Source organism: Rhinolophus ferrumequinum, chromosome 14, assembly GCF_004115265.2.
Source record: "Rhinolophus ferrumequinum isolate MPI-CBG mRhiFer1 chromosome 14, mRhiFer1_v1.p, whole genome shotgun sequence".
Taxonomy (NCBI): Eukaryota; Metazoa; Chordata; class Mammalia; order Chiroptera; family Rhinolophidae; genus Rhinolophus; species Rhinolophus ferrumequinum.
In genome coordinates, this window is record NC_046297.1 from 61,575,721 (window position 1) to 61,602,428 (window position 26,708).

The window sequence follows — 26,708 nt, forward strand, 5'->3', positions numbered from 1 at the left end:
GTTACTCACTGAAGAGTAAGCACTGCTCCCCCAGGACCGGGAGACCCCAAACAGCAAGCCAGCCCCGGGATTCACATGCAAGGACTTCACAATTGACCATATAGCCTTGGAATAATTCCCAAGTATTCCACACAGGAATCCAGTCATTACTGAGCATTCCTAAGAATGCAACGTTGCTGAGGAAGAAGATGAGAACAAAGATGAGTAAGGAAGGCGTTCAAAATGGGAAAACGGGGGGGGGGGGGGGGGGAATGGCCTTTAAACATGAGCAACAGTGGTTATGAAATAAAAGGTTCCGGGAGGTGCAGGGAGTGGCCCCTGGAAACACCTGGGCAAGTTCCCTTAGAGCCAAACTTCAAAATGAGGCCTGGTGTTTTCCAGCAGAGGAAGAAAATTTCTACTCAAATTAAAAAAAAAAAAAAGATATATACACAAGACCAAAAAAAACTCCACTCTGAAGCACATTTTTTAAAAGAACTGACACAAAATGCAAACCCTGGAAGTTAGTTTTATCAAACATCCTGGGATTTATAAATAGCTCATTCTGATTTACAGTATCTGACACAATGGCTTAATGGCTGGATTTATTCACATTCAAGTCAATGCTGATCAACGAAATTTAATGACCCCGCTGCTGTAGAGGTGCCTTTTGCATTATGCGGTCACCCGGGTTCCACTGAAAACCAGGACGGTGGTCCAGTGTGAGGAATTACGGGATTTTAAACACTGCCTTCCAGTGAGTCATCTGTCACTGTCTGCTGTCGTCACAAGACATCTCTCCGATGGGACAGCACACAACATGCAACCATGGGCAGCAGGAAGGAGTGATCAGCTTAAATGCTCCCAGGCTTATTTGCCTCTTCTACAGTTTTATCTTCATCCTTTCTCTAATACCAAAAACTACACGATGCGTGGGACCCCTACAGTGCCCTCAGCCAGTTTCTAGTAGTAGTTTGACAAAATAAAGAAATGGTCCCTGTTCTTGGGAGGCCTAAACGTTGTTCAAAAATATAAAATGTACTTTGTACCAGTGGGGATAAGATGGCGCTAAGACTTACTTTGTATGTTTAGCACAGCTATTCAGTTCACTACTTTAACCTTCGGCTTCCTCTTTGGTAAAAGGGGAAGAGAATCTTTTCCTTGGTCAACCCTGAAAGCTTACCAGATAATTAAATGAGGCCACATGACAGAAAGTGTGTGTGGGGGTAGGGAGTGGGGATGGGGTGGGGGGTGTTGCTTAAATGTCTTATGGTTTTACTACAGAACTCCTACGGGATGAAATAAACGGTAATAGTGGCTGAGATAGTGGGGGAGTGTACGTGTAACTTATAATAAATAAGGATAAGATGACGGCCTCAGATGAAGGGGCTTGCAAGCTGAGCAGAGGAGGCTGGATCTGATTTGGCATCAAGTAATCACAAGCTCTTAAGCAAAGAAATAGTAAAGGGCTTGACAAGTGGAGAAGGAGCCATATTCCAGAGCCCACTGTCCATCTGGAGGCCTACTCACAGTTGTAGAAATGCCAGGTTCATGGGTGGAAATCCCAGGCCCCATGAAGCCGAAGGAATGAAAGGGAAAAGATCCACCTCTCCCAAGCTCTCCTCTCCTAATCTCCAGAGGAGCCCACAACGTCCAGTCCTATGGCTAAAGCTCTGGGCAATAACCCCTGGCGTCCACGTGCGAGGGCCCAAGAGCATCATGTCATCACTGTCCTCTGTCATCCACATGGCTTTTGATCCTAAAAAATACCTACCTGCTTTGTTCTCTGGTACAAAGAACCTCGTACATCCAAACCAACCTACATCATCCTCCATATGCCGTCAACAGGGCCGTGAAAATGACTGCTTTTTCAAACGTCCCTTCCCTCATGGAACACCCACAATGTGCAATGATACCCCTCCTCCCCAGTGACTTAAAGCATATGGCTTTAACAAGAGGTTGACATATTTTCTATTTCTTACCAAATGACAGATGAACAAGCACAAGACGAAGCAATAATAATAGCCCCTTGAGCAGATCAGCATTAAATCTTACTGTCTTTTAAGCAGTTTTATTGAGGCATAATTTGTACACCATAAAATTCACCCTTTATAGGTATATGAGTCAATAATTTTAGTAAAGTTAGAGTTATATAATCCAAAAAGATCCCTCCTGCCCATCTGCACTCAGTCTCCTTTTCCACCCCGGACCCGAAGCAACCAACAATCTAGATCTCTCTCTACAGATTTGCTTTTTTTATACAATAGTCAATGCTAAGTTTTAAACTCTTCGTAAGAATAGGCAGTAAGCAGAATGGGCTCTGGAGCCAGACTGCGTTAAGTTCAAATCCCGGCTCTGCTGTTTTCTGTGTGACTTTGGGTAAGTAATTTAGCTTATCTGTGCCTCAGTTTCCTCATCAGTATTAGGTTGGTGCAAAAGTAATTGTGGTTTTGCAATTTTGAACCATTTAAATCGCAATTACTTTTGCACCAACCTATAAAAGGGGGATACTAACTGTACTTACCTCTTGGGGTTGTAAGAATCAATTAACATATGCCTAACATATAGTGAGCGCCACGTTAATGCTGCCCTTTGTTGCTTTGCATATAATACCCGGTTTAATTCTCAAAAACTCTTGTGGAAGGAGGCAGAGCATATGAGTCCAGTTTTATATACAGGAACCAGAGGTCAGAACACACAACCCATGATGTGGCCATGCTCAAATCAAAACCCATTACATGTTTTTCTATATGTGCAATGCCTCCAAAATTAATCCCAGTCTGCGTCTTGGGTCCATCCTATAATTCCACTCTGTGTCCAAGGACACTGCCGTTGTCCTGGAAACGATAAGCTTCTACTCACCGAAGCTGGGACTGCAGCTTCCCCGCTTTGTTTATGAAGTCTTCCCAAACTGGATAGCTCCCCTACAACAAAGCAAAGCCATCAATCAGTAAGTCACGCTGTGATAAGACATCTCATCAAGACAATCACAGAACACCCAATTCCAATTAGACAGGGAACATTTGTGTATGCTCTCTTCCTTTGCAATCTGCGATGTTACCCAGATTATATATGAACGTATTGGCTCGGGAGTGGGTTTAGAATGTGCTCAGTCCCTGTAACCTTGCAAACACTACAGACACCCAGTAGGGAACAAGTTGGACAGAATGTAACACATACATCGATGCATCACTTTTTGAGTCAACAGACGGTGGGTCCAAATTCAAAATGTGCAGAGTATTTAAGGCTCTACCCTGAGCCCTCCAACCATCGCCCTGGCTGTTCTCACCCTCATCCCAAAGTGCAGGGAGCAGGGAACTAGAGTAACTGGGGCTCCTCCCCAGGAGAGGTGGCTATTCGACCATCAGAAACTCAACGTTAGGAAGTTACCCAAGTATAGCTGATGGCTCGAACCCAGCATCTCCGTACAACATGGCAACAGGTGGTTCCCCAGCACATTCCAGCTAACAGGGAACTCATCGCCTTTCCATGGCAGTCTATACCTGGCACCTGTCCTATGTATCCATGCAGCCCTAGTTCTAACCTCCTGGGGACCTTCCGAGTGAAGACCAATCCTCCTTCCACGTGGAAGTCTTTCAAAGAACTGAGGACAACCAGCACAGTTATCCACAGCTGTCCTTCTTTCAGCTCCCCAAGTGCAATTCCATTTCTACCTGGGACCCCATTTCTCAGCAGCCTCACAGCATCCTGGGACCGCCCCATCGTGTACCCCTAACTATTCTCCTAAGCATGGTGTTCAGACACAAACTCAAACCTGCAGGTACAATTGTGCCTGAGCCAAACCAGAGTGGGGTTCTGATACCTCCTGGCACGTTCGCACTACACTTCTATTAAGATCAAGCAGCCAACCAGCCAAGAGGTGATGCAAAACAAACCCAGAAAAGGGGAAACCATGGTTACAGAAGTGGTGTTTGGCACCGAATCATTTAAATATAGAACTAAGACTAAACACCCCTGGGGACAGGGGGCGGGTTATAGGTTCAGGATAGACTGTAAAGGTTATGAACCTTGACATGGTAAAAACAACATATGCCACCTCTTGATTCTGTTGTTCAGGAGAGGAGAGAGAAACTATATGATGAAGTTAACCACCTCGTCTTTCATTACAGAAGCCAATCCAAAGAGTCTAAAACTGCAACTGAGCTAACACTTGAGTTCACCTTCCTAATGGTTTCAGCAATATTTTTTTCTCTCCCGTAAGAGCACAGTTTCTCAACCTTGCCACGACTGACATTTTAGGCCAAGTAATTCTCCTTCGTGGGAGGTATCCTGTGCAGGGCAGGATGTTTAGCAGCATCCTGACCTCTGGTCACTGGATGCCAGTAACATTCACAGATGCCGCTGTGACAACCAAAAAACGTCTCCAGACATTACCAGATGTCCCCTTGGGGGCAAAATCCTCCCTGGTTAAGAACCACTGCTGGAGAGGAATGTCTGAGCAACTTATTTCTTTTGGTGAAGAAACAGTTGCCTGAAGTTCAGCGATTTCTTCGGTTTTTACTTCACTTTAGTTTCAATGCTTCTGTTACGTCAAAGTAAAATTAAATATGGTTTTATTTTGAAAATATGTAGAGTGTGAACTCCTTGTTATAAAAGTGCCTATTTTTCTAGTTATCGCGTCTGTCTGAAAGTGTGCAGAAACGTATCTGGAAAACTGTCCACCAAATATTAAAACGGGCTATTTCTGGAAGCTAAGATTTGGACCAATGTGTCGCTTTCTTGTTTGTACTTTCCTCTGTGCTCCTCGTTTATTTTTTAGTAAGGTCATGTATCACTTTTATGGAAACAATAAGTCATAACGTTTAAAAAAAAAAAAGTAACATCAAATTAGAGGTTCTGGCAACAAGAGCACCGTGAATTTACAATCCACCCAAACGATAAAGTCTGTCACATACCAGCTGCTAGATCACATCCACCAGTTCTGCATCTGTGCATTTGAGACCTGCCTGGCCCAACTGCAGGCCTCGGGATTTACTCCTCTAAGCAGCAACTGCTCACATGGGACGCTGAGGTTCCCCAGGTCAGGGGTCCTGGCAGAGGCCCCTGGCCACCTGCTGACATCAATACCCACGCACGTGTCGTCACCTTACTGCTAAGCCACACACAGCCTCCATCCAGGCTTTGTGCCCTGGGCTGGGGGTCTTCAACCCAAGAACATAACTTCATTTTAACTTGTTAATGAAACCTTGTGAGAGCTCAGGCTACCACCATGCCAAGCACATCAAGACACTGTGGGGAATTCCAATTACAACACCTAATAGATTGGCCATTTTTCTATCGCATCCAGGGAGGAACACCCTTTCTCCATCTACACACAAATAATGAAACAGGTAAGGGCCGAGATCAGTCTTACTGGCTGGCCACTAGAGATCTCTGTCCAGGCAGACATCACTTAGCATCCTGAAGAGCACAAGAGTTCAACCAACCAGTTACAGCCCTATCTAGCCATTCTTGCTTTTTGTGATCCACAAGACAGTAAGAGAAGCTTTTGGAAAAGAAGGAAGATGTTCAGACATACTGACTACCTACTTCCAGCCGAAAGTACCATTCTCTCTCATCTACACAAAGGAGGAGGAGATGAAGGCTGGGTTTCCTCTCCCGAGAACCAACCACCCCCACCCAAGAGCCCCCGGAGAAGATCACTGAGATGACCCATAACGTTTCTTAAGATAAAGGTCAGGTACCTTCACTGAGAACGTGCCAGAATGGCAAGAGGCCTGCACAGGGAGTATCAAGCCCTGAGTTCTAGCCATGACCCTGCCAGTGAATGACTGGGAGAAGTCACTTTACCTCTCAGGGCCTGTTCCTCATAATGATAAAAAAGAAAAACAAGTAATTCCATCACTGTTATTGAACACTGACATCACTCAGCATTGAAAGAATGTAGGGGAGAAACAAGGGACACGCATTCGGGATTCCAACCTCCTGGATTGAACCTTAGCTCTCCTATTTGACACTGGGCAAGTCACTCGACCTCTGCATGGGGACCAGTCACGACCTTGCAGGGTTAGTCTGAGGAAAAATGAGGTCAGACATAAAACATGCTCAGTGCAGGGCTGGGCACTCAGTTAGTAGTCACTACACACTTAGCAGGATTGATTCAAGCTTTTCTCAGGCTGTTGGGAGAGAAGTTAACAAGTCTCTCTTGAGCAGCCGGATAGCTCCGGTTAGAGCGTGAGCTCTGAACAATAGGATTGACGGTTCGATTCCCACATGGGCCTGTGAGCTGCACCCTCCACAACTGAAGACAACATGCTGCTGCTGATCTTCCTGAGGGGAGGCCGGATGGCTCAACTGGTTAGAGCGCGAGCTCTTAACAACAAGGTTGCTGGTTCAATTCCCGCATGGGATGGTGGGCTGTGCCCCCTACAACTAAGATTGAGAACAGTGACTGGACTTGGCGCTGAGCTGCGCCCTCCACAACTAGATTGAAGGACAGCGACTTGGAGCTGATGGGCCCTGGAAAAACACACTGTTCCTCAATATTCCCCAATAAAAATTAAAAAAAAAAAAAATCAACTCTAAGTCAGACCGTCCATCCAGGCTGGAATTGCTGGAATGCCTCATTCTGGGCCCTAAGTGGAGAACCAACTGTGTCCAGATGCAGCGTGCATCTCGCTATTAGTTAACCACAGTTGCAGCAGAAATAGACCAAGGCAAGCTGGGTGTACAGACAACGTCTCTGCCACCACTAAGTAAACGGTAGTGGGTGGAGTACTCCACCCGAGATGAGTATGGAGATGAGTGTGCCTGAAAACGACGACCGCTCAAACCACTTCAAAAACTACTTACCTGCCCCGACTTGGAGCTTCATTTTCAGTCTTTACCAAATTAGCAACAAAAGGAGGGTCCCCTCTCCAGTCAAGGGGTACAGCACACAGCTCTCCGCCTACGAACACCCCACTCAGCCAGGAGAAAGCTGCCAAAAGCAGCTCTCTCCTGACTTAATGATATTTGACAGTCTATCAAAGTGTCAGGCCCACCTGTTTCAGGCAGTCTATAATTTAATGGATCCAAAAAAAAAAAAAAAAAAGAACTTCTAAGAACAGAAGACAAAAACCTCCTTGTTGAAGAAAAAAAATTTTTAAGAGTGTAAATGTTATTAAAATTTAAAGGCAAGGTGATTTGGGTTGCTCCATTTTTTTTCTTTTTTTTAAGTTTCTTTCAAGGAAAAAAAAAAGTTTCTACCCACCTAAAAGTAGTTTTACTACAAAAATCTAAAAGCTTGGAGGAAGTGAGAAAGGAGGGAGAAGGAATGTGGAGAAGGGATTTGTAGAGAAAGAGGTAAAAGGTAGCAGAGAAAAAGCTCTGGGTTTTTCCAGACTACAAGACTTAGTAAAGGAGAGCATACTCAAATTTCAAAAGATATTTGCCAGTCAAGTAACTGTATATCCCCGGAGGAGTCTTTTAGAAAGCAATTCTAATGTAGTCTGCACCGCTGTCCACCAGTAAGGCCCAGAAAGTTCTCTCCTGAGGCCAGGGTTCTGCTGGGCTCACACGTGAGGAAGTCCCTCGGAAGGCTTTCCCCGGGCTGCGAAAAGGTCTCAACACGGACCCCACTGTGGGGCTCGACACAGAACACATCAAGGTTTCACAACGCTCAAGCCGGACCCAAGTCAAAGAAACTGAGACTCCCCTCGCCACACCCCAGCACTCAGGTTCTGCCACGTCCAAAGTCTAGACAAAGGGGAAAAAAGACTCTCCTTTCCCTGAAACCACTTGAATTTCTTTGGAGAGGAGGGTAGACAGGTTTTGAGCCCTCAGGCAGTTTGTTGAAAATAGAACTCAGATCACAGTGGGTTCTGAGAGAAAGGAAACGCCCATTACAGAAACAGGAAGAGAAAGTAGGTAGGTGTGTTTACAAGCTTCTAGAAGACTCTCTGGATGGAGATGCATGACAGTCGCCGCGTCCTACAGAGAGAGATGGGCTTCCCTGAAGACAGGTTCTAACTCAGGCCCCGGCAGCCACCAGGCACATACGCTCCCCACAACACACACGCCACCCCCAATGGTTGTCCTCTCTTCTAACCTCTAGGGAGATTCCATGGTCTTAGAAACTTCTACTCAGCCATCACCACCCAGTGCAAACGTCACCTCTTCCAGAGCATTCTCGGATGCCCCTGCTTCCCTCACATCATACAATTCGCTGTCTATGAGCCTGGTCTCTCTCCCCCACTCAAGTCTGGGCTCCAGGACTCAGAAACGGAGGGAGGAAAAGCATTTCCAGCAAGAACGACGGCAGGGAGGCAGAGGGACCCAAGAGGGCTCTCTCCAAAGGACTGGAGCGGTGCGTTTATGCTGGGGAGAAGCAGGAGGTGGCAGGGTGGACAAGGTGACTGTGAACAGCCATCAGGGCAATGTCCACAGCTTAACCACAAATGGGACATTAGAGGAAGACTGGACAGCCCTCACTCAGGTGGCAAGTGACATAAATCCCAAACCAGCCAGGCGACAAGAGGACCTGGCTAACAGGTCCCATACCTGACAGCAACCTGGTCCCTTGGGTAGTAGGGAGGGGAATTAAGTCACTTTCTTACTTCTGAAGGAAAAGGCCCACCCCATCCTGAAGCCCTCAAGACTTTGGTGGCCAACTAAACAAACGCGTGTTGGCTTCCCCACCCCCACCTTCAAGGCTGAGCTCTGGGCACACCCCTGGGTCCTTCTCCTCTTCTCCCTCCTCTTCCTCCACAGCCAGAAGGCCAGGCAGGCCCCTCACCAAACGCACGGCACAGGACTCAGCCAGTGGCCATTCCGGCTTGGTGTTCTGTTTTGCTTTGTTTTGTATTGTATTAAACAGAAGCCTCGGATGGCATCCCACACACGGAGCAGAAGAATAAACAGTGTGTAACTCATCGGCACGGCTGGTTAACGGGGTCCCATAAATAATGTAGCAACTGCTTCTCCCAGCCCAGCACGCTGTGACAGCGGAAGCTCAGCGGACAGCTGAGGGAATCAGACACTCATACTGCCACACAGGCACCACGGAGGGGCCAGGAGCCATGGTCAGAGAAGGAGCAATTTCAGAGGAGCCAAAGAGCTGGAGGAGACCCTCAGAAGGAGGAGAAATTCAGCTTAGCTGAGAAGGAAACACAAACCGGCGGGGGGTTGGGACAGGCTGTAGGGAGTCGGGTTCCAGCTCCAAGGCCTCTGTCCTGCCCACAGGTTCCAGACAGAGGCTGGCTCACCAGTGGTTATGGCTGATGAGAGGCCCAAGTCTCTCATCAGGTAACCTGCCAAGCTCCTCTCCTCACCTTGACAAGCACGACTGTCAACACCATCATCAACATCACCAATTTCTAAGCAGTTGCCAGGTGCCAGGTACTTATATCAGCATTTCTCAAACATTAGCATCCACTGGGGCTCTTGCCAAATCGCACGTTCTGATTCTCCTGGTCTGAGGTGGGGCCTGGACGTTGCATGTTTAATGGGCGTGACGCTACGGTCCCCAGACCACACTCAGGAGCACAGCTTGATACACACTCTTGTTACACGCTCCAAACAACCCCATGAGACAGATACTGCGATTATTTCAGTCCTCGAGGAAACGGAGGACCAGAGAGCTTGTATGTAGTGGTCTAGGCTGAAATTTGACCCCAGATCAGCCCAACTGTGGCCGAAGTGCTACCCTGATTCTGGGAAGCACAAGCAGCAAAATGAACAGCCCCAGCCTCCCAGCCGGGCCCCAGGGCTACAGAAAGCCACTCAGCAGGGAGGCAAGGTCCTGCTTTATATTGGGGTCCTATAGGAGCCCAGACAGAGTGGGAGAAGCGGGGGGCAAAGGCTCCCCAAACACAACCCCCACTGCAACTGCAAATGCCCTGGGGGAATTGTAATGTCACCCTAGAAATGGTCAGGATCTTCAACCACACGAAAAAGAAAACACAAAACAAAGAAAAGCCTTTTGTGCCGAAAAAGGTCTGATAGGAATACATCGGAAAGGTGCCCAGTTGCTGCCCTTAGTGCTATAATTATGGGTAATTTTATTACAGCGTCAGGTTTGCTGTGGACACTGGACCCAATCTGCTTCTCCCAGGAGACAGGAAAGCCTGTCTGGAGCATCTCTACATGCTGCTGCTGCTGCCACAACCCCTGCCACCAGGTCCCTCTCCACGTCTGGGGGAACCTCAGCAGGCTGAGCCTAAGGAGCACAGCCCACGGCATCGCTCCCTTTCTTCTTCTGGGTACGTCCCTCAGTGAGCTCAGACTCGGACAATGAAAAGCAAAGATTCAGGAGGCAGCTTCTGACCTACGCGGAGCACCTCTGGACTCCTGGCTTCTTTAAGCGCAAGGCAGGAATCTGCGGCTCCTAGAAGTGGGTGTGCAGGATGAAGGACAGTGCCCGTGAGCGCCTGTCACAGCTCCGTCCCCAAAACCACCCGTCCCCACCCCATCCTGCAAGATGAAGGGCTCCCGAGATCCCCAGATGAAAGGCCCTGTGTAAGCTCATCCATCATAAAAACCATTCCTGAGCTTTTATTCTGTGATTGGAGCTTGCCTAATCCACTAATTATCCCTGTCCATCAAGTGGATGACAGCCTTCAGCTAATCAATGGTTGCTTCCTTGCACGCCCACCCGTACCCACTTGCCTAAGCTCACCAGTAATAAACAGGCCTATAAAAAGGAAGATTGAACCACAAAAGGTGTTCCCTCCATCCATCCTCCCTTCACAAGCTGCTCCATTTGTAACTATAACACCCTAATTAAGTCAAGGACAGCAAGCTTTTCCTTCGTCCTGTGTTACAAGGTGCCAGGCCCAGAGTGTCTGTTTTGTGACACACGAGTAGGGTTCCACTTGAAATAAAAAAAGAACCGAACAAATATGTCAACCATTTCATCAAAGTAGTATTGTGGGGTTTTTTTTAAGTTTTCTACCAAGAAGCATTCCTTTTGTCGACCCTGAGCCTTCCGACAGAAAAGCCACTAGCCACATGGGCTTACATAAATTTAAATTAACCACAATTAAATACAATGAAACATTTGGTTCCTCAGTCAAGTGCTCCATAGCCCCATGTGGCTGGGGGCTGTGATACTGGACCGTCCAGTACAGGACATTTCCGTCATCGCAGAAAAGTCTACTGGACAGCGCTGGCCCTACCCCTGGGCTGTTCTACAACTGCAGGGAGGTTTCCGGTTCTATTTTACAACTTTTACAAAACTGGTGTGTGTGCCATGCTCTACATTTCTTTGAAAATGAAATCTCTCTCGTCTCCTTTTCCATTCCCCAAACCCATCTCCGTCCCCAACCCCCCATTTTTACTGCCATGATAGGTCCTTTATTCGTTCAGACAGTCAGAGTCCAAATTTATTTCCTGATTATCTTGGTACAGGAGAGGGTGTAAAGAGCTTACACAACAACCCTGCGAGGGCACAGGGTGGTTGTTAGCACAACAGGCATTTAACATGCCCCTTTTTCCCCTGGGCAAGTAAGGCACAGAAAGGTTAGGTAAGTAGCTTAAGGTTAGGGAAGGGTTTATGTACCCTCACACCTAATTTATTACATTAATTTCTTCCTACGTTTGGCCAGTTCTTTTTTTTTTTTTTTTATTGGGGAATATTAGAGAACAGTGTGTTTCTCCAGGGCCCATCAGCTCCAAGTCAAGTCGCTGTCCTTCAATCTAGTTGTGGAGGGCTCAGCTCAGCCCCAAGTGCAGTTGCCGTTTTCAATCTTTAGTTGCAAGGGGCGCAGCCCACCATCCCATGTGGGAATTGAACCGGCAACCCTGTTGTTCCGAACTCGCGCTCTAACCAACTGAGACATCCGGCCGCCCCTGGCCAGTTTTTTTGAGAATGAAATTGTTCCATGGGTCCATGTACAACTTACTGCTTTTCCACGACTAGAAACTTGGGAACTCAATATCTAAACACCAAATACAGGGGCTGGCTGCTCTTATCCAAGTTCTAGTAAAAAACATCTGTGTTCAGTTCAGCCTCCCCAGAATGAAAAATATATACCTACCCCTCTAACCTTTGTCCCCTTATACAGAGTCCAAACCTTGGGCTCTATTTGTTTATTCCTGCATATAAACATCCAAGTGAGGTCATGAACTTCAGCCAAATACTTGGTGAGCTGCACACCCCATAAAAACATTACGTGTTGTTACCAAGATTTTCTGTTTGCACGCCTGCACTCACCTACTTCTCCCTGGAAGTGCCTTCTCTGGCTTGCCTCCACCCAGCTCCACCCAACTCCAAAACTGCTTCTGCCTTGCTGGGATCAGTTGCTCCTGGGGACCATCTCACCAACACCCTGAGCAGACAGACACACAGAACCTGTGACCCTAGAGCGGATCCGAGTGTGCTCGGGGTTCTCCTCTCCCCAGGGAGCACCTCTGTGTTCAGCTTCTACTCACTTTGAAATTGTCGGCTCTCCCAAGGAAGGGGCCGTGTGATCGACCTGTCAAATCCACCCTGGGAGCAATGGCCTTAGCATACTGTGCACACTTGGTGTGCCCGGCCACCTTCCATGAAACAGATTTCCCATGCCACTTAGCAGGGCCTCCTCCACACCCCCACGCGCCCCCTGTGCTGCTGGGAAGGGCACCCAGGTGGGCATCAGCAAAAAGGGTGTTCACTGTGTGTGTTACTTCCACTGTCATTGCCCTGTCTTTAGTGTCTTCCCACTGAATGTCCCTCTCCTTGCCTGGAGAGAGGGACCTGACAGGCAGCCACATTCCAGAGTCGCAAAGGACCAGTGGGGTCTAGGGGTTAAGAGCTCTAGAGTCAGACGGCCCAGCTTCAGATCTACCCACTGGATGACGGAAGTTACTGAGTCACCCGGTGCCACCCTGTCTTCACGTGTAAATGAGGCCCATGGTGGTCCCCGCCTCAAAGGACGGTGCTAAGAGTGAGGGAAATAATACGAGTACTCAGAAGGGTGACGAGGACCCAATAAATGCCGGCGATGGCTATTTCAATGAGTCAAAGGACAAGGCCAGCCACCCTGACTTGGACATTTAATGAGCACCAGCTATGCCCAGGCACCAAGAGGGGTACAGGCCACACCGAGATCAGGCAATGCTGACGTGTAAGCCCCCAATCCCAAGGCCTTCGGAGGGCGCCATGCTCCAAACATAAAGAAATGAAAGGTGGGGTTGGTGTGAGCTTCTGGGTTGGGGGGGAGGGTGGTGATGCCTTTCCTAGGTCTTAAAGGATAGAAGGGAATTTTCCTGGCAAAGAAGAAAGAAAGAAGGGAGGGAGGGAGCATTCTCTGAAAAAGAAACAGAGCCAGCCAAGGAAAGGAAGTACAGAGGTGACGCTGTATTTAGCACAGGGGTCATTTTCTTCATCTGGAACACATTCCAGGTAGATGTAATTTGGGGGCGGGGAAGGACAGCAGGCAGATCCCTCCCACTCACATGACCTGCAGAGGCAGCTCTTGGTGGCTCAGGGTGGCCCAAGAGCCACCCCACTCCCACTCGCTCATGGTATAATCCCAGCACAACCTACCTGGGGAACGGCTGTCAAAACTACAGATAACCTGAGCCCACCTCAGAACTACACAATCAAAAGCTCTGGGGATGGGCCCAGGCATCTGCATTTAGCACCCCCCCCAGGGGACACTCATGCTCTGCTCACTAAAATCATGTACAGCAAGATTTGAGAATCCCCGCACTAGATACGATGCCACATCCCTCTGGGACCTCGGTAGCTGTGGCCTCTGCAATCTCTCGGCCCTCATGCTTCTTTAGAAGTTAATTCCTGGTGATGGGCGCTCATACATGGGAACGTGAACTGATACCGTGATTTCGGAAAAGCATCTGGCAATGGGTTCCAAAAGCCTTGAAAAGTACATATGTTGGACCCAGGATAAGTCCTTCAGGAGAAACCTGACTGCAGAAGGCAATCGAGGGCCACGAGTGTACAAGTAACACACACAGTTACTGCCCTTTTTGGTGATGCCCAACTGGGTGTCCTTCCCAGAAGCCCAGGGAGGGATCTGGGGTCGTGAAGGAGGCCCTGGTTAGTGGAGGGTGGCAGAGCACGCCGGCTGTGCCCAGTACCATAAGGCCTTCCCCAGGGAGGATTTGACAAGCTGATCACACTGCCCCTGCCTTAGGAGAGCTTACACTTTCAAAGTGAGTAGAGGTGCTCACTTGGGAGAGCAAAACCCTGATGGGATGTAAATCAACGTCTAGCTACAAGGATATATCCATTGCAGAGTTGCTTATAGCCCATGAAAACCTGGACACAGCCTGAACACGAATCAGCACGGAACTGGCTCCCACCCCAGGGCCTTTGCACACGCTCTGAGAGCCACGTGCTTCATATAAGCTATTGTTCCAATGTCACCTTCTCTCTGAGGCCTTCCCTAACTACCCTATTTAAAAATGACACTGTCCTTGCTTTATTTTTTCCCACTGCACATAATTCGTCTAATCTATAAAAGAACTAACTTATTCAGTTTGTCTGTCCCTACCCCACCAGAATGTAAGTTCTAGGAGAGCAGGGATTTGTCCATTTTATTTACTGCTGTATCCCCAGCACTTAACAGAGGACACAGTAGGTCCTCCACATACAAAACAATGGAACACCACACAGCCATTGAAACTGACATGGCTTATAATTACACATATGGAAAGGCAGTGTAGTGAAAAGCTAAGTGAAAAAAGAAATTTCTGGCACAGCAGAGACTGCATGAACCTTCATCTAAAATGGGTGTACATAACCCACTTTGAGATCATGTGGTTAACGGTGACTTATTTTTTACTTAACTGGGGTTTCTTCGTTTGTCGTCCATTAACTTTATAGTACTTACATAATCTTCCAGCAGTAATCCCTCATGAAATGCTCTCAAAACATCTGCTAATTTATTTTTAGGAAAAAGCTTCCTCCTCGGTGACTTAATTAGGGTGTCCCTAATTAAGGCCAGCACGACATCAAAGGGGCCAGCTTCCAGGGGACCCGTGCTCCAGGTCTACTGATTGCAAGACGACCTCAGTCCCTCCAGGAGGGGCTCCGCCTCCCAGTGCTCAGATGCCAAAGGTTTGGCCATCAGCTGGCGACTCCTGGCTCTGCTCCCCGCTACTCGCTTCCTATTGGGGTGCCTCATCCAATTATTCAGGCCCAGATCACATCCTGCTGGAGAGCTGGCTTTGAAGGTTCAGTAAACAATCACTTCAAAACAAAGAGCCAGCAACCATTAAACCAAACTCAAAGACTTCCTTAATGGCTACTCCTCAGCTGCAGAAGATGGGCTCAAAGCAAGATTCAGGACGAACCAGATAAGGCAGGTCCAGCGTCCTACTGCAAACATTTCCCTTCCTGTTTTGCATGCAATCATGTGGGTGCACAACTGTTACTGGGGTAACCCCGATGGAGGGGGTTTCTCTAGCAAAACAAACATGGGTTGTGTGGTTGTCACATCGGACAACAATGGCAGACCCTTAGGTTTCGCACCCCGCCCGCTCCCCACATACTTCCCTCTGCTGACAAATCAGAGGCATCCCCAGGGTGAGTCAGTTGCCCAACAATTTCATGTCATTGGCTGGGTCAAACTCCGCTTCAAACACAGTGAGGGCCCTTGAGCTTCTTGAAGCAGCTCAGAGAAGAGCCTAGATTTTTATGCTTTATCTGGTTCATCCTGAGTCCTAAAGGTATAGACAGAATAGTCATCAAAGAGATCAACGAAATACACTCATTACAGAATCTAAAAAGGAAATCTCAAAATGCCACGCTGTGAAAGAGAGCCCAGCATGGTGGATTAAGAGCCGAGGCCCTGCAACAAGACTACCCGGGTTCAAATCCCAGCTGTGCCACGCACTAGTTGTATAATTTGGGCAAATGGCTTAACCTCCATGCACCTCACTTTCCCTATCTGTGAAATGGGGATTACAGCAGGAATTACCTAACTGGGTTGTTGCAAGGATTAGGCTTTTTATTTGTAAAGTACTAAAACAGTACCTGTTTGTGCCATGCAAATGCTTGTGAAATAAGTGAAACAAAACTCAGCTCTCAGCTTGTGTGTCGTCTGTATTAAAAGCCTCCCCTGACTCAGGACCCCCACAAAACCTTACAGGACATGTATCTTGACGCTGACCACACTGACTTCTAATTCCTTGTCTGTTTCTCTTCTCGACTGAACACCTTCGCAAGGGCTGTGTCTATCCTGTTTACAGGTGTATCTCCACCACCCAGCAGTGCCTGGCACACAACAGGCACGTCTTTGTATCTGCTGCAAAAGTGTACCGTTTCTCTCAAATTATTTACATGCTAAAAGCTGAAAAGCATTTCTCTCTTGTCTCTACGACATTATCAAAGTGAAGGTGTAGGTTTCTTGGATTTTCTGAAACATGACTGCCACTATCCACAGGGAACTCCGCTAGAAATTGTTGGGTAGCTCAGACAGATACACAGAGCATTTTATTTACCATGTAGTTCATGCTAAGCCCTTTACAAAGACTTCTTCATTTATTCCTCAATAGCTTCAAGAGGGAAGTTATTATCTCCCCACCATTTTTACAAAGAGGAAAATCAAGGCTCAGGGAGGTGGAGTCACTTGTCCAGAGTCACAGAGGAAGTGGCAGAAGTCAGACTTCAAAGGCCAAGGGCAACTACTAAAGGTAGAATGCAATAAAAATACCAGGTAGAACAGACATAGAATGTGAAAAGTGCCTACAGGTATCTGGCTTGGTGGCAAGAGGGATGTGAAATTAAGTAACTTTCTGGTGGTACCTTGAAGGATGAGAAAGATTTTATTAGGCAACAATGGCAGAGAGGGTCCTCTAGGCTGGACAAACAGCCAAGAATGTGGCGCACAGGATGTGATCAAAGAGGCCTGGGAATCCAGGTTGAGGGGCACTCAGCTAGGGCCAGATCCCAGGGGTCCTTGAACGCCAGGCTAAGGCGGGTGGGCTACATTCAGCACGTAGGAAGAACCCAAATACAGCCAAGTGTTGGGGAGGGATGGAAGCTGCTGCTAAGGGCAGGCTAGAGGCAAATGAGGCCACTTATCCTGGTGGTCACTCCAGAAAAAGAAGGAAGATTCCAACAACGTAGACAGAAAAAGCTGGTCCTTATAAGCAACTTCTCTCTGGCCCCCCTTACCCAGGTGTCAACATCTCTTTTTCAAGCATGAAATTAAATGCCCTGAGGACCTCAGCCAGACACCCAGTCCTCTCCACACCTTCTATACTGACAGTGGGTTTGCAAACACAGAATTGCAAATAGGAGGGCTTGCTGAGCCAAGATGAGGTTATAATGAACTCAGAAGTAATTTACTTAGCAAGATAAAAAAACTCCATTTCCTGCAACTTCACTGCAAGCTGGAAATACAGCTGGGTGAGGGGTGGGGTCGTGTTTGCCCTAAGAAGTGGTGGAAACAATTACCACACGTTTTTCAAGACTTCAGAATTCTTCATTCTCAAATCTACAAGATAGAATAATAACAGCAGCTAACATGGGAGTGCCTGTACACCAGGCACCATATGAAACCCTTCACAAGCATTACCCCATTTCAGAATCCTCACAACAACCCTGTAAGAGGGGTACTTTATTAAACCCATTTTACAGGAGAGGAAAGTGAGGCTCAGAGAGACTCAGTAACTTGCCCACAGGATTTAAAACCAGATCTCTTTGCCTCTAAGGTCAGCAGTAGCTCTAGAATTCCTACAGGAGTAGGTTTTCGGGGCAGTGATGTGGCCAGAAGGAAGTAGAAAGCAAGTACAATATTTTTACTTAGATAGTACGTTATAGATACATCTACACTGTAGAATAGGCTAATCACTAGCTACATATGGCTATTTAAATTTAAACAAAAGTGAATAAAATGTAAAAATCAGTTCCTTGGTCCCACTAGGCACATTTCAATTCACATATGACTAGTGGTTTCTGTATCTGACAACTTCCATTATTGCAGAATATCATACTAGACAGGACTACTACAGCTCAGTTAAAAACAGCCAATTATTCTAAAGATGGTCCTTATCCTTATAGTTCACTTTATTTATCTTAATGTCATTTCACTACCAAGTTACTTTTATTTTTAATTGTGGTAAAATACACCTACCCTGGGAAGCCAGAGAGATAAACAAGTGGGTCGTAGCCCAAATGAAGCCAGAAACATCGCTGGAGGCAAAAATGACAAAACAGAAGTTGTCCTACTCCAGGCACAGCACAGAAGGCAGGATTCTTTGGAAAAGACAATAATGCTGGGGAAAAGAGATGGCAGCAGGAAAAGAGGAAGACCAAAGATGAGATGGATTGACTCCACAGAACACGCCACAGACCCGCGTCTGGTCTATTGGCGCTGAGCAGGGCTGTGAGGACGGGGCAGGGTGCACGTCACTCATTCAGAGTCGCCAGGAGGGGGGACTGACTCAATGACATCACACACACACACACACACACACACACAACATAAAACCTACCATCTTGACCATTTTTACGTGTACGTTTCGGTAGTGTTAAGCATATTCACATTGTTGTCCCACCGTCTAAAGATGCTTTTACTCCGATTTAGGTAAGGTTGAGAAAACCCTTTGAGGGTGCTGAAATGCTGTACACAGCTCAATGGTTCTCAAGCCTGCCTACACACTAGCATTACCTGGGGGTGCTGTTAAAAGTCTTAATGCCCAAGGTGCACCCCAGGAGCACTGACTCAGAACCTCTGGGGAACAGGGCCCAGGCACCAGTGTCTTAGGGCTCCTGGGAGCCCAATGAAGTAGATCCTGTAACCACGCCCACTCTACCAAAAGGGGTACACCTGCTCAGACCCTGCTCCTCTGGCCAGACCCACTCCTCCGGGTCCCTGAGACCCCGGTCATGTGGGAGGTGACAGGGAAGGGAGTCCCAGGCAAAATCTACCATCCGCCTCCAACAGGCTGCTGCTGATGCTGAGCAAGCTAATACTTTTACTGCTGGCCAAATTCTTTGAGGGAAAGAAAGCAAATAGAAAGACACACAGCTCAAAAGGCACTCAATTGATTTTTTTTTTCACCCACTTAAACTAGACAGGAAAAGAAAAACCACTTAGAAACTATGACCAAGGCCGTATGTGCCAAGAATCAGCACAGGAAGAAGCTTATTTGGCGATTCCATCAACTTCTCCAAACACAGCCTTGTAATGGCTCTGCCGACTCAACCCAAACTGGAGGGCTGCTGGGACATAATTAAACACAGAAAGCTCTTTTACAAGAGAGTTCCAGGGCTGGACACAAAATGAGTTCAAGGTAAGGAGTTCTCTTTGAGGAGTCATTTGAACTTTGGGTGAACTTATTCGATTCATGTAATTTGGAGGGGCTGTCAAGCTTGTATAGTTGCCCAGCCTGCGGGACTGAAGTATAAATGTGGCCCATTGGCCTGTCATGGATGCACTTTGGGGACCAGGACAGGAGCCAGGGGTGACTGCCAGAAGACTGGCTTAACAATGTCTTTCCACCCAGGGAAAGAAGAGGAAAGGAGAAAGCCGGGTTATCTGTTAGAAACAACTGGTCAGTGGGAGAAGGAAGGAAGGAAGGCACAATTGGTCAGTATATCATAAATTAAACAATTTCCACCAGAGACACAGCCAGATGGGAGCCGCCCACCCCACAAGCTCACACCTCCAGGCTGACTCTAGGCTAGAGGCACAGAGATAAGACCCAGTTCCTTCCTTGAGCCTCCTGTAGGACTTAGGCAAGTGAAATGCTGTCTTCTAGACATAAGTCCACACCCTCCTCTCTACCTTAGGCATGTTCTAAAGAGCTCCAGCTTTAGGATCAAATAGACCGAGGTCCAAATACCAGCCTACCTCACCATGGCCTTGGACAAATTACTGACTCTGCCCAAGCTCCCGTTTTCTCATCTGTAAAATGGGACTGATGTGAGAATGACATGAAACCATGCACGCCAAGCACTTAGCACAATGCCCAGCACATAGCAGGTTCTCACAAAGCTCCTTTCTGCCCCCATTCACCACATGCAATAAATAGTGAGCACCTACTATGTACAGGTGGCATGCCAGAGCACCTTAAACTGGGCAGCACCAGAGGCAACACAGCCCCATGCAGGGCCTTCCCTGGACTAAGAGATGGGAAACGTCGGTCATGGGTGGGCTGCTCAAGAATCGAAGTAGGTGGGTTTCGCTTTCGCTGTTGGGGGTGCTGAGGGCCGGGGGCCCTACTCAGATGAAACCTTCCGCAGTCTCCAGATAATTCAAGGGAAAACCTCAGCAATCAAATACAACGGGCTTCCTCAGTGCTCAGCCAATTAATTTACTCCATTTGTCTCTCTGGTTTGCTACTTAATAAGGCCATATCAGCAATGCAATCTGTAAACTGCTCAGGGCATCAGTCAGTTCCCTTTAAGGAGCCCCAAATACCTCCTGTCTGATGTCCTAGGCAGCTGAATCTGTCCTCTGGCTTTTGTTTGGCTCAGTGAGAGGAATTTCTTTGTTTTTGCAGAGGTGTGGGATTTAGGGGAAAGTGTCCTGAAGGCAGTTCCGAGAAGTAATGGTAAACTTGAAATGATCTCATTTTTCCATACCCAATTTGAACATCTAAATGGTCTGGCGACAGAAGGAATCTTGCCAGCTCTCACCCATCCCTGGGAAGATGAAAAAAGCCTAGATGAAAATTATAGATAAAGCATCTAATGGATCAATAGTTTCAACCTCTTCACCCTCTAAGCATTTTAGCAACCTCAAAGGAGAGCTAGACAAGCTGACAGTATCATTCTAGCTTTTTCCTTTTGCCTACCTCCAAGACGCAAAGAGTTCAAAGGCTAAGAGGTCAACAGCTGAGAGGATAGCATGCACATGACATATACTAAAAAACTGTTGTTCACTGTTCATCTGAAATTCAAATTTAACTGGGAATTCTGTATCTTGCAATCATAGCATGGAACTTGGTGCTTGCAACTTTGCTGATGCTCAATAAATACTACAGAATTATAGGTATTCGCGGAAGAACTAAGTGATAGCTAAACCAGGCAAAATTCACCCAGCTTACCTTCCGTGCAAACCATGATCTAGGAATGACCTTCTCTCTGCACTTGGGGCACTACTAACTGTGGAATTTCAGAACGTAAAGGTTCACAGCATCAAGCAACAAGTTCTAAACTATTTGATTAAATATGATGTATTAGGGATGTTTTCCCACAGAGACACTCAAGCCAAGACCAAAACAACAAAACAAAAAACAACAATTTTTTTCCAAACCTGGACAGCAGCAAGATTTGCACCTAAAAAAATAAAAAGATTGCTCTACATAGAATAGGCCCTGAATCTCGGGACGGGCACCCATTCCAGGCAGTTCCCTGCAGCTGATTTTATGACATCTTGACTTCAACTTCTCCCACAGGCCCAAACTGAGGAAGCTGTAAAACCCTGGGCAAACACAGCCATTTGCTAAGAGAAAAGCCAACATAGGGCCCACCTGTACTTTACAAGGGCTTTGCTTGTCCTGCCTTTATGTCACCATTTACAGGTGGCCCACCCCGCTCAGAGCATCTGGCCACTGGTGGAGGCCTTGGCAGGGTTTTCAATATCTTCCTAAAGAAAACTTTTTTTTTTTTTTTGAAGAGTCATAGGCAGTCCTGCATGGAGTAACGAACGCCCTGTCCCAGGCGGGACCGCCAGCCCTCACTTCATGGCCGCCACATTGTATGTCATGTTGGCTACTTAAGGCCCACAGGACAAGCAACCTGCCCCTAACCCTGTGGCTCTTCGGCTCCTGGAGGCCTTCCACAGAGCAGACCCTCGATAAACACGGAGAGTAAACCTCTCTTCTGACAGGAACCCCTAAGCCAAAGCAGCAGTAGGGAGAAAAAAACACCAACCCTGAAATCATTATCCAGTGCTGGACCCACCGCCCACATTCTTGATCTCGTGATAAGTGAGGGAAAATATCATGACGCGCCTTCGAACCACAAAAGATTTCCATGGAATTCAAGAAGTGCCTTTAGCAGTTCTAATTTTAGGCAGAACTGAGGAGAGAGGATACTGGTGGCACACAGAGGTGGGGGGCAGTGGAGAGGGACCGAACGAACAAGGCCCCTATTCTGCTCAGCGCAGGTGCTGGTAACAGGACACCCCGTCTAAAGTGAGACGTGGGGTGGGGAATTCAAGGTGTGGTTGGGTGTTTTTTTCACTCCTAGTCACATTATGTAACCCCCAAACACACTCTCCGACCTCGTACAAAGTCCTCCCAACGTCAGGCCCAATTCAGCTCCGGACGTGCTGATTCTTGAGCAACAAGGCTGAAGAAAATATTTGATTTTAGCATCCAACTTTTTTTTTTTTTTTAACTAAGTTAATTATTAAAAGAAGAAAGACATCCACAGGATGAGCTGCCCCCAAGTTTGGCCAGAGTCTCCTGGGGTTGAAAGCTCCCCAAACATCGCCAAATTCTATGCGGTCTCCATTACTTAAATTAAAAAAACAAACAAACAATCAATTAAAAAATACAAATATCAAATCACTATGTTGTATACCTGAAACTAATATAATGTTCTCTGTCAATTACATCTCCGAAAAAAAAGTAATCTGCTGTTTGCAGCAGTTAGCCTGTATTTTCCCAGAACGTGCATAGAAAACTCTGAAAAGATTCCAGGACCTGTCTAAACATCAGAAGTCAGTCAACTGGCTCTCCACACACAGTAACCTGCAACCTCTTATTCCTCCAGACAAACAGGTGATGGGGTGCTTGCCTCCAGCCACGTGAATCTCTCGTCTCCCGTTTCCTTTGGGACCAGCTCACACCAGATGACTTGATTTATGTGAGTGGGCGGAAAGGCAGCCAGTAAGCGATTCTGCACACCACCATTCATTAGCGACCACCACCACCACCACCGTAGGGTGGACGACAGGGGAAAAAAACACAAGGTTTCCTCTTGTCAAGGAACCAATAAGTTATTTAACAGCTGGATTCCAATGGGAGATAAGTGAGTTTCCTCTAGACACTGCCACCCGAAAAGCATAAAACACACACCCTGACAGGCAAGGACTTAACCAAATGAAGGATCATTAGAAGAGGGCAGAAAGAAGCCTCCTTAGTTTTTCGATATCTGGAGGGTCTTTGATTTTGGAAGATGGATGGTGCTAGGACTTGAAATTACTCCATTTTTTGCTTTTGTTTTTTTTGGTCCTAAGAGGAAATGGACTCCCTTCCTGTGTTGCTGTTCATTTTGGGGAATCAAATGCTACTAAAAAAGCCATTTTCCTTACCCTCACCCCAGTCCAACATCACTTCTGAGAAAATAACCTAAAAATTTTCTCAAGGTGGCATTCCAAATGAGTTTCCAACATTTACACTTGTGCTTCAAAGCAAACAGAAAGGGGGCCAAAGGCATTATAAACCCATCATGAGAGTTCAAAGAAGAGAAAAGGAGGATAAAGCAGATCATCAGAAAGTCAGCTGATTTCAGATATTAAAAACTGACTTTTATTGCTGGCAGCTTCATACATATGCATACTATACACTGCTAAACCTATATGCCCAAATGTTAAAAGTTCCTTTTAAAATGTCACTGTCATCTAATCCACAAAGGAGTTTTTAAGAAGAAAACTCCAAGAAAATATTCAGCAACTGCCTCATACATAAACCATCCCCTTATTTTTTCCTTATCTCACTACTCCCCAAAAGTCTGAAATTCTGCAGACCCCAAGGTCGTAAGTTTTAGTTTTCTACTCCACCTTGCTTTTAAAAATCTTTCAAAACAAAACTTCCAAAACAAAACAAAAACCTTTAAAATAAATGCCTTCCCACATGCTGTTGAACAAATCCTACTACACTCAAAGGGAAAGAACTCAGGAACCACAAACTATGGATCCAGCACTGAATGGGGCATTAAATAAGTCTTTAATTTTACCTGGAATCTTGTGGAGGGAAAAAGCACACCGAACTTAGCACCCACAAATCCCCAGGACCAGAGTGCTGCAGGGCAGCCATGGGATGGCAGGTGGAAAGGAGGAGGCTCACCCTGTGGTGGGATACCTTCTGAAGGGTTTTGGGCTTAAACCAGTAAGTGGGAAGAACCACTCTGGGACTTCCCAGAACGCTCTGGGACTGCAGTGGGCAGACCTATTAGATCACTGGGTCCTTCTTACTACTGAGGAACTGGAAACATCCATTTCTCTCCTCCAAAAAACATAAGGAGCTTTACCAACCCATCTCAAATTCTTCCCCTAGTGATCAAAATACACATGTGCTTCAAACCAAATTGTGTTTGATTATAAAATGTGTAGAATTTAAGTTAACCAGAAATACCCCCAGAGTCCAAGGAGGTGACACCAATCTTTGTCTTTAAAGAGTTCAATGTGGATTGAGGGCAAAGGAATGCAAGGGGCTGTCTTTAAACAGGGAATAATCCATCTAATTCCAAGTGGCTGGATTAGAGGCATTCCTAGGCAAACAGGGTTATCTTTGAAGATAATGCTACATGAATGTCAATTTCTGACAAAAGGCACAGGCTCTATAGAAGGATTTCAAAATGGGCAAGACCTTGAAAAAGTTCACCCTGGGCGAGGTGGCAGTTGGTTCTAAAAGGGGGAAGCTGAGCATGACAGCTGAGCATTCCTTCCCAAAGTCCACCTCCAGAGGCCAAATCCTCTCCAAACCATACACTTCATCAGACAAAAGCTCCTCCGGGTGCCCAGGCCCCAGTTGAAGAGGGGCTGTCCACACCCACTCGATGCACAGCTTCCAAACCTGCCCACTCGTTTTGGAAGCCGAGCTTTTAATTAAACACCACCTCCCCGGATCTGTTGAGGCAAACTGGGGCTGGGCTAAAGCCAAAGAGAAGCTCCCTAAATACACATTAAAAAAAAAAAATGTCCCCCCACCGCCCCCAATCCCCACCTCCAGGCAGCTCCCGAGGCTGGTTGTATTTCCTTTGGAAGAGTAACACACGGCCCTGGTCTATCTCTGTGCACCAGAAAATCCACATCCAAGGATCAGGTTATCCCCAGTCCCACCCTTCCCAGGAAAAAACCAGGGTGTTGTTCCCTGCCCCCAACACACGCGTGTGCGCGCACGCGCGCACACAGTTTTCACAATCCTCCCGAGGAAAACCTGGAGTCTGTGTGCTGGGGGGCGGGGGAGAATACAGTTGTTTGGGGGCATGCCCCAATCTTGCCGGCATGCTGGGAGCCTCAGCTGGGGGAAGGAGGGCCCCCTGCAAGGCTGCTCCGGGAACTTCTGCTCTGCGCCTCCCAGAGAGGGCCGAGGGAAGAAGGCATACACACCCTCACCAGTTTGGGAAGAATCTAATTAATCCCTAATTTACTCAGATCTCCCCCCTCCCCAGGTGGACCTGAAAGCCAAGGAGGGTGAGGGACGCTTCCCGCGGCCGGGCAGAGCCCCTAATCCCTCCCCACCACCACGACAGGCACCCCCTCCCTGTACCCGGGGGAATCAGGTGTTCCCCCCCACCCCCAGGCATCCCGCCTCCGCGGGTCGCAAACACTCTGTCCAACGACAGACAATGGAAAACTTGGAGCCGGGGCCCTGAGACCTCAGGGAAATGAGATGGGGCCGCCCCCTGGGACAATGAGCGCGGAGAGGGCAGGGGGCATCAGACACCCCTAGGGAAGCCGCCCGCCGGGTGACCCAACTGAGACCAGCGAGGCGCCCCGGGTGAGCAGGTGACACCCGGATCGGAGCGCTCCCGCAGGTGGCTGGCGGCCACCGCGCAGACAAGGGCCGGGTGGCTGGCCCGGGGCGAAGGCGAAGCACGGCGGCCAGGTCAGTGAGCGGCTGCCGGCGCCGCAGCCGCACCCCCGGCGACCTACCTTCATGTCGCTGATGATGGTCTGGAAGAGGCCTCCGAGCGCGCTGCATTCCTTCTCAATCACAGCCTCCATTTTCCCGGCGCCGGCAGGGACAGAACACACACTTGGGGCCGCCTGGACTGTGCGCGGGACCGGGGCTCGCTCACCCCAGGAGGAATTTCACCCTGCGAGCGACCCACCTCCGACTCGCAGCCTCTCCTGCAAAGAGGACGAACTGCCCGCGATCGACTGCTCTCTGCCCAAAATAGTAATAATTTTAAAAGCCAAACCGCTCTATAGGGTGATTCGCCTACAGGCAGTGCTCGGCTTCTGGCCTTAAAAATGCCCGGAGAAGACTGACAATCAGGCCACCAGTGGTGCCCACGACGGAAACGGCAAAGCCCATCTTGAAGCAGAGAAAACCGCCCGCTGACCCGGGGCCAGCGCCATGTAAAAATGTAAGGTTTCCTAAATTAATAAATTTTGGGGGGAAAAAAAAATCGCCCAACAGCAGTGCGAGTCTGCCCGCAACCCCCGGATCTGTTGCTCGCAGCCGCGGCCGCCGCCTCCTTTTCACTCCTGCGCGCCGGGCTCCGGCGCTCGCTCTGGCTGGGCTCCCGGGGACGTTCGGAGGGACGCACGCGCGCTCGTGGCCGTGCGTCTGCAGCGGGGGCGCGGGGAGGGCGCGCGCTCGCGGCTGATCGTCCGCCGCGCGCGGGCGGGGCTGGGTGCGCGTGCCCGGGAGGCGTTTGGGGCGCGGGACGCAGAGAGGAGCCGGCGGGCGGTGCGCTAGGTTACCAGTCCCTAGGGAGCCTGCTCCTCCCAGCACGTACGGGGCACCTTTTCCTCCCCTGGCCGCCCGTCGCAGCTCGGAGAAGGCGTGTCAGCACGCGGCTAGGCGAGCGCCCACCCCACAATGGCTGCAAGCGCCGGGAACGAAGGGTGCACCCGCCGCGTCCCGGGGACTGACGGTGGCCGGTTTAGCGCAGTGCCCAGCATATAGTGAGCTCTCAGTAGGGAGGG

General features: G+C 48.2%; 1 protein-coding gene across 16 annotated transcripts in view; it reads right to left on the reverse strand.

Moving 5' to 3' along the window:
• The window catches only part of MTSS1 (MTSS I-BAR domain containing 1), a 151,058-nt gene extending 124,708 nt beyond the window's left edge, over nucleotides 1-26,350 (reverse strand). For 4 of the 16 annotated variants that reach the window (XM_033126867.1, XM_033126860.1, XM_033126868.1 and 1 more), the window contains exons 1-2: nucleotides 25,707-26,343; nucleotides 2,842-2,903 (exon numbers count right to left, since the gene is read on the reverse strand). In XM_033126867.1, the coding sequence (XP_032982758.1) occupies nucleotides 2,842-2,903; nucleotides 25,707-25,778 (134 nt within the window). In that variant the 5' untranslated portion in view covers nucleotides 25,779-26,343. Of the gene's footprint in view, nucleotides 1-2,841; nucleotides 2,904-25,706 lie in introns of all 16 variants that reach the window. The other 12 variants (XM_033126866.1, XM_033126871.1, XM_033126872.1 and 9 more) reach the window with 8 other exon arrangements.
• Nucleotides 26,351-26,708: the final 358 nt, after the last annotated feature.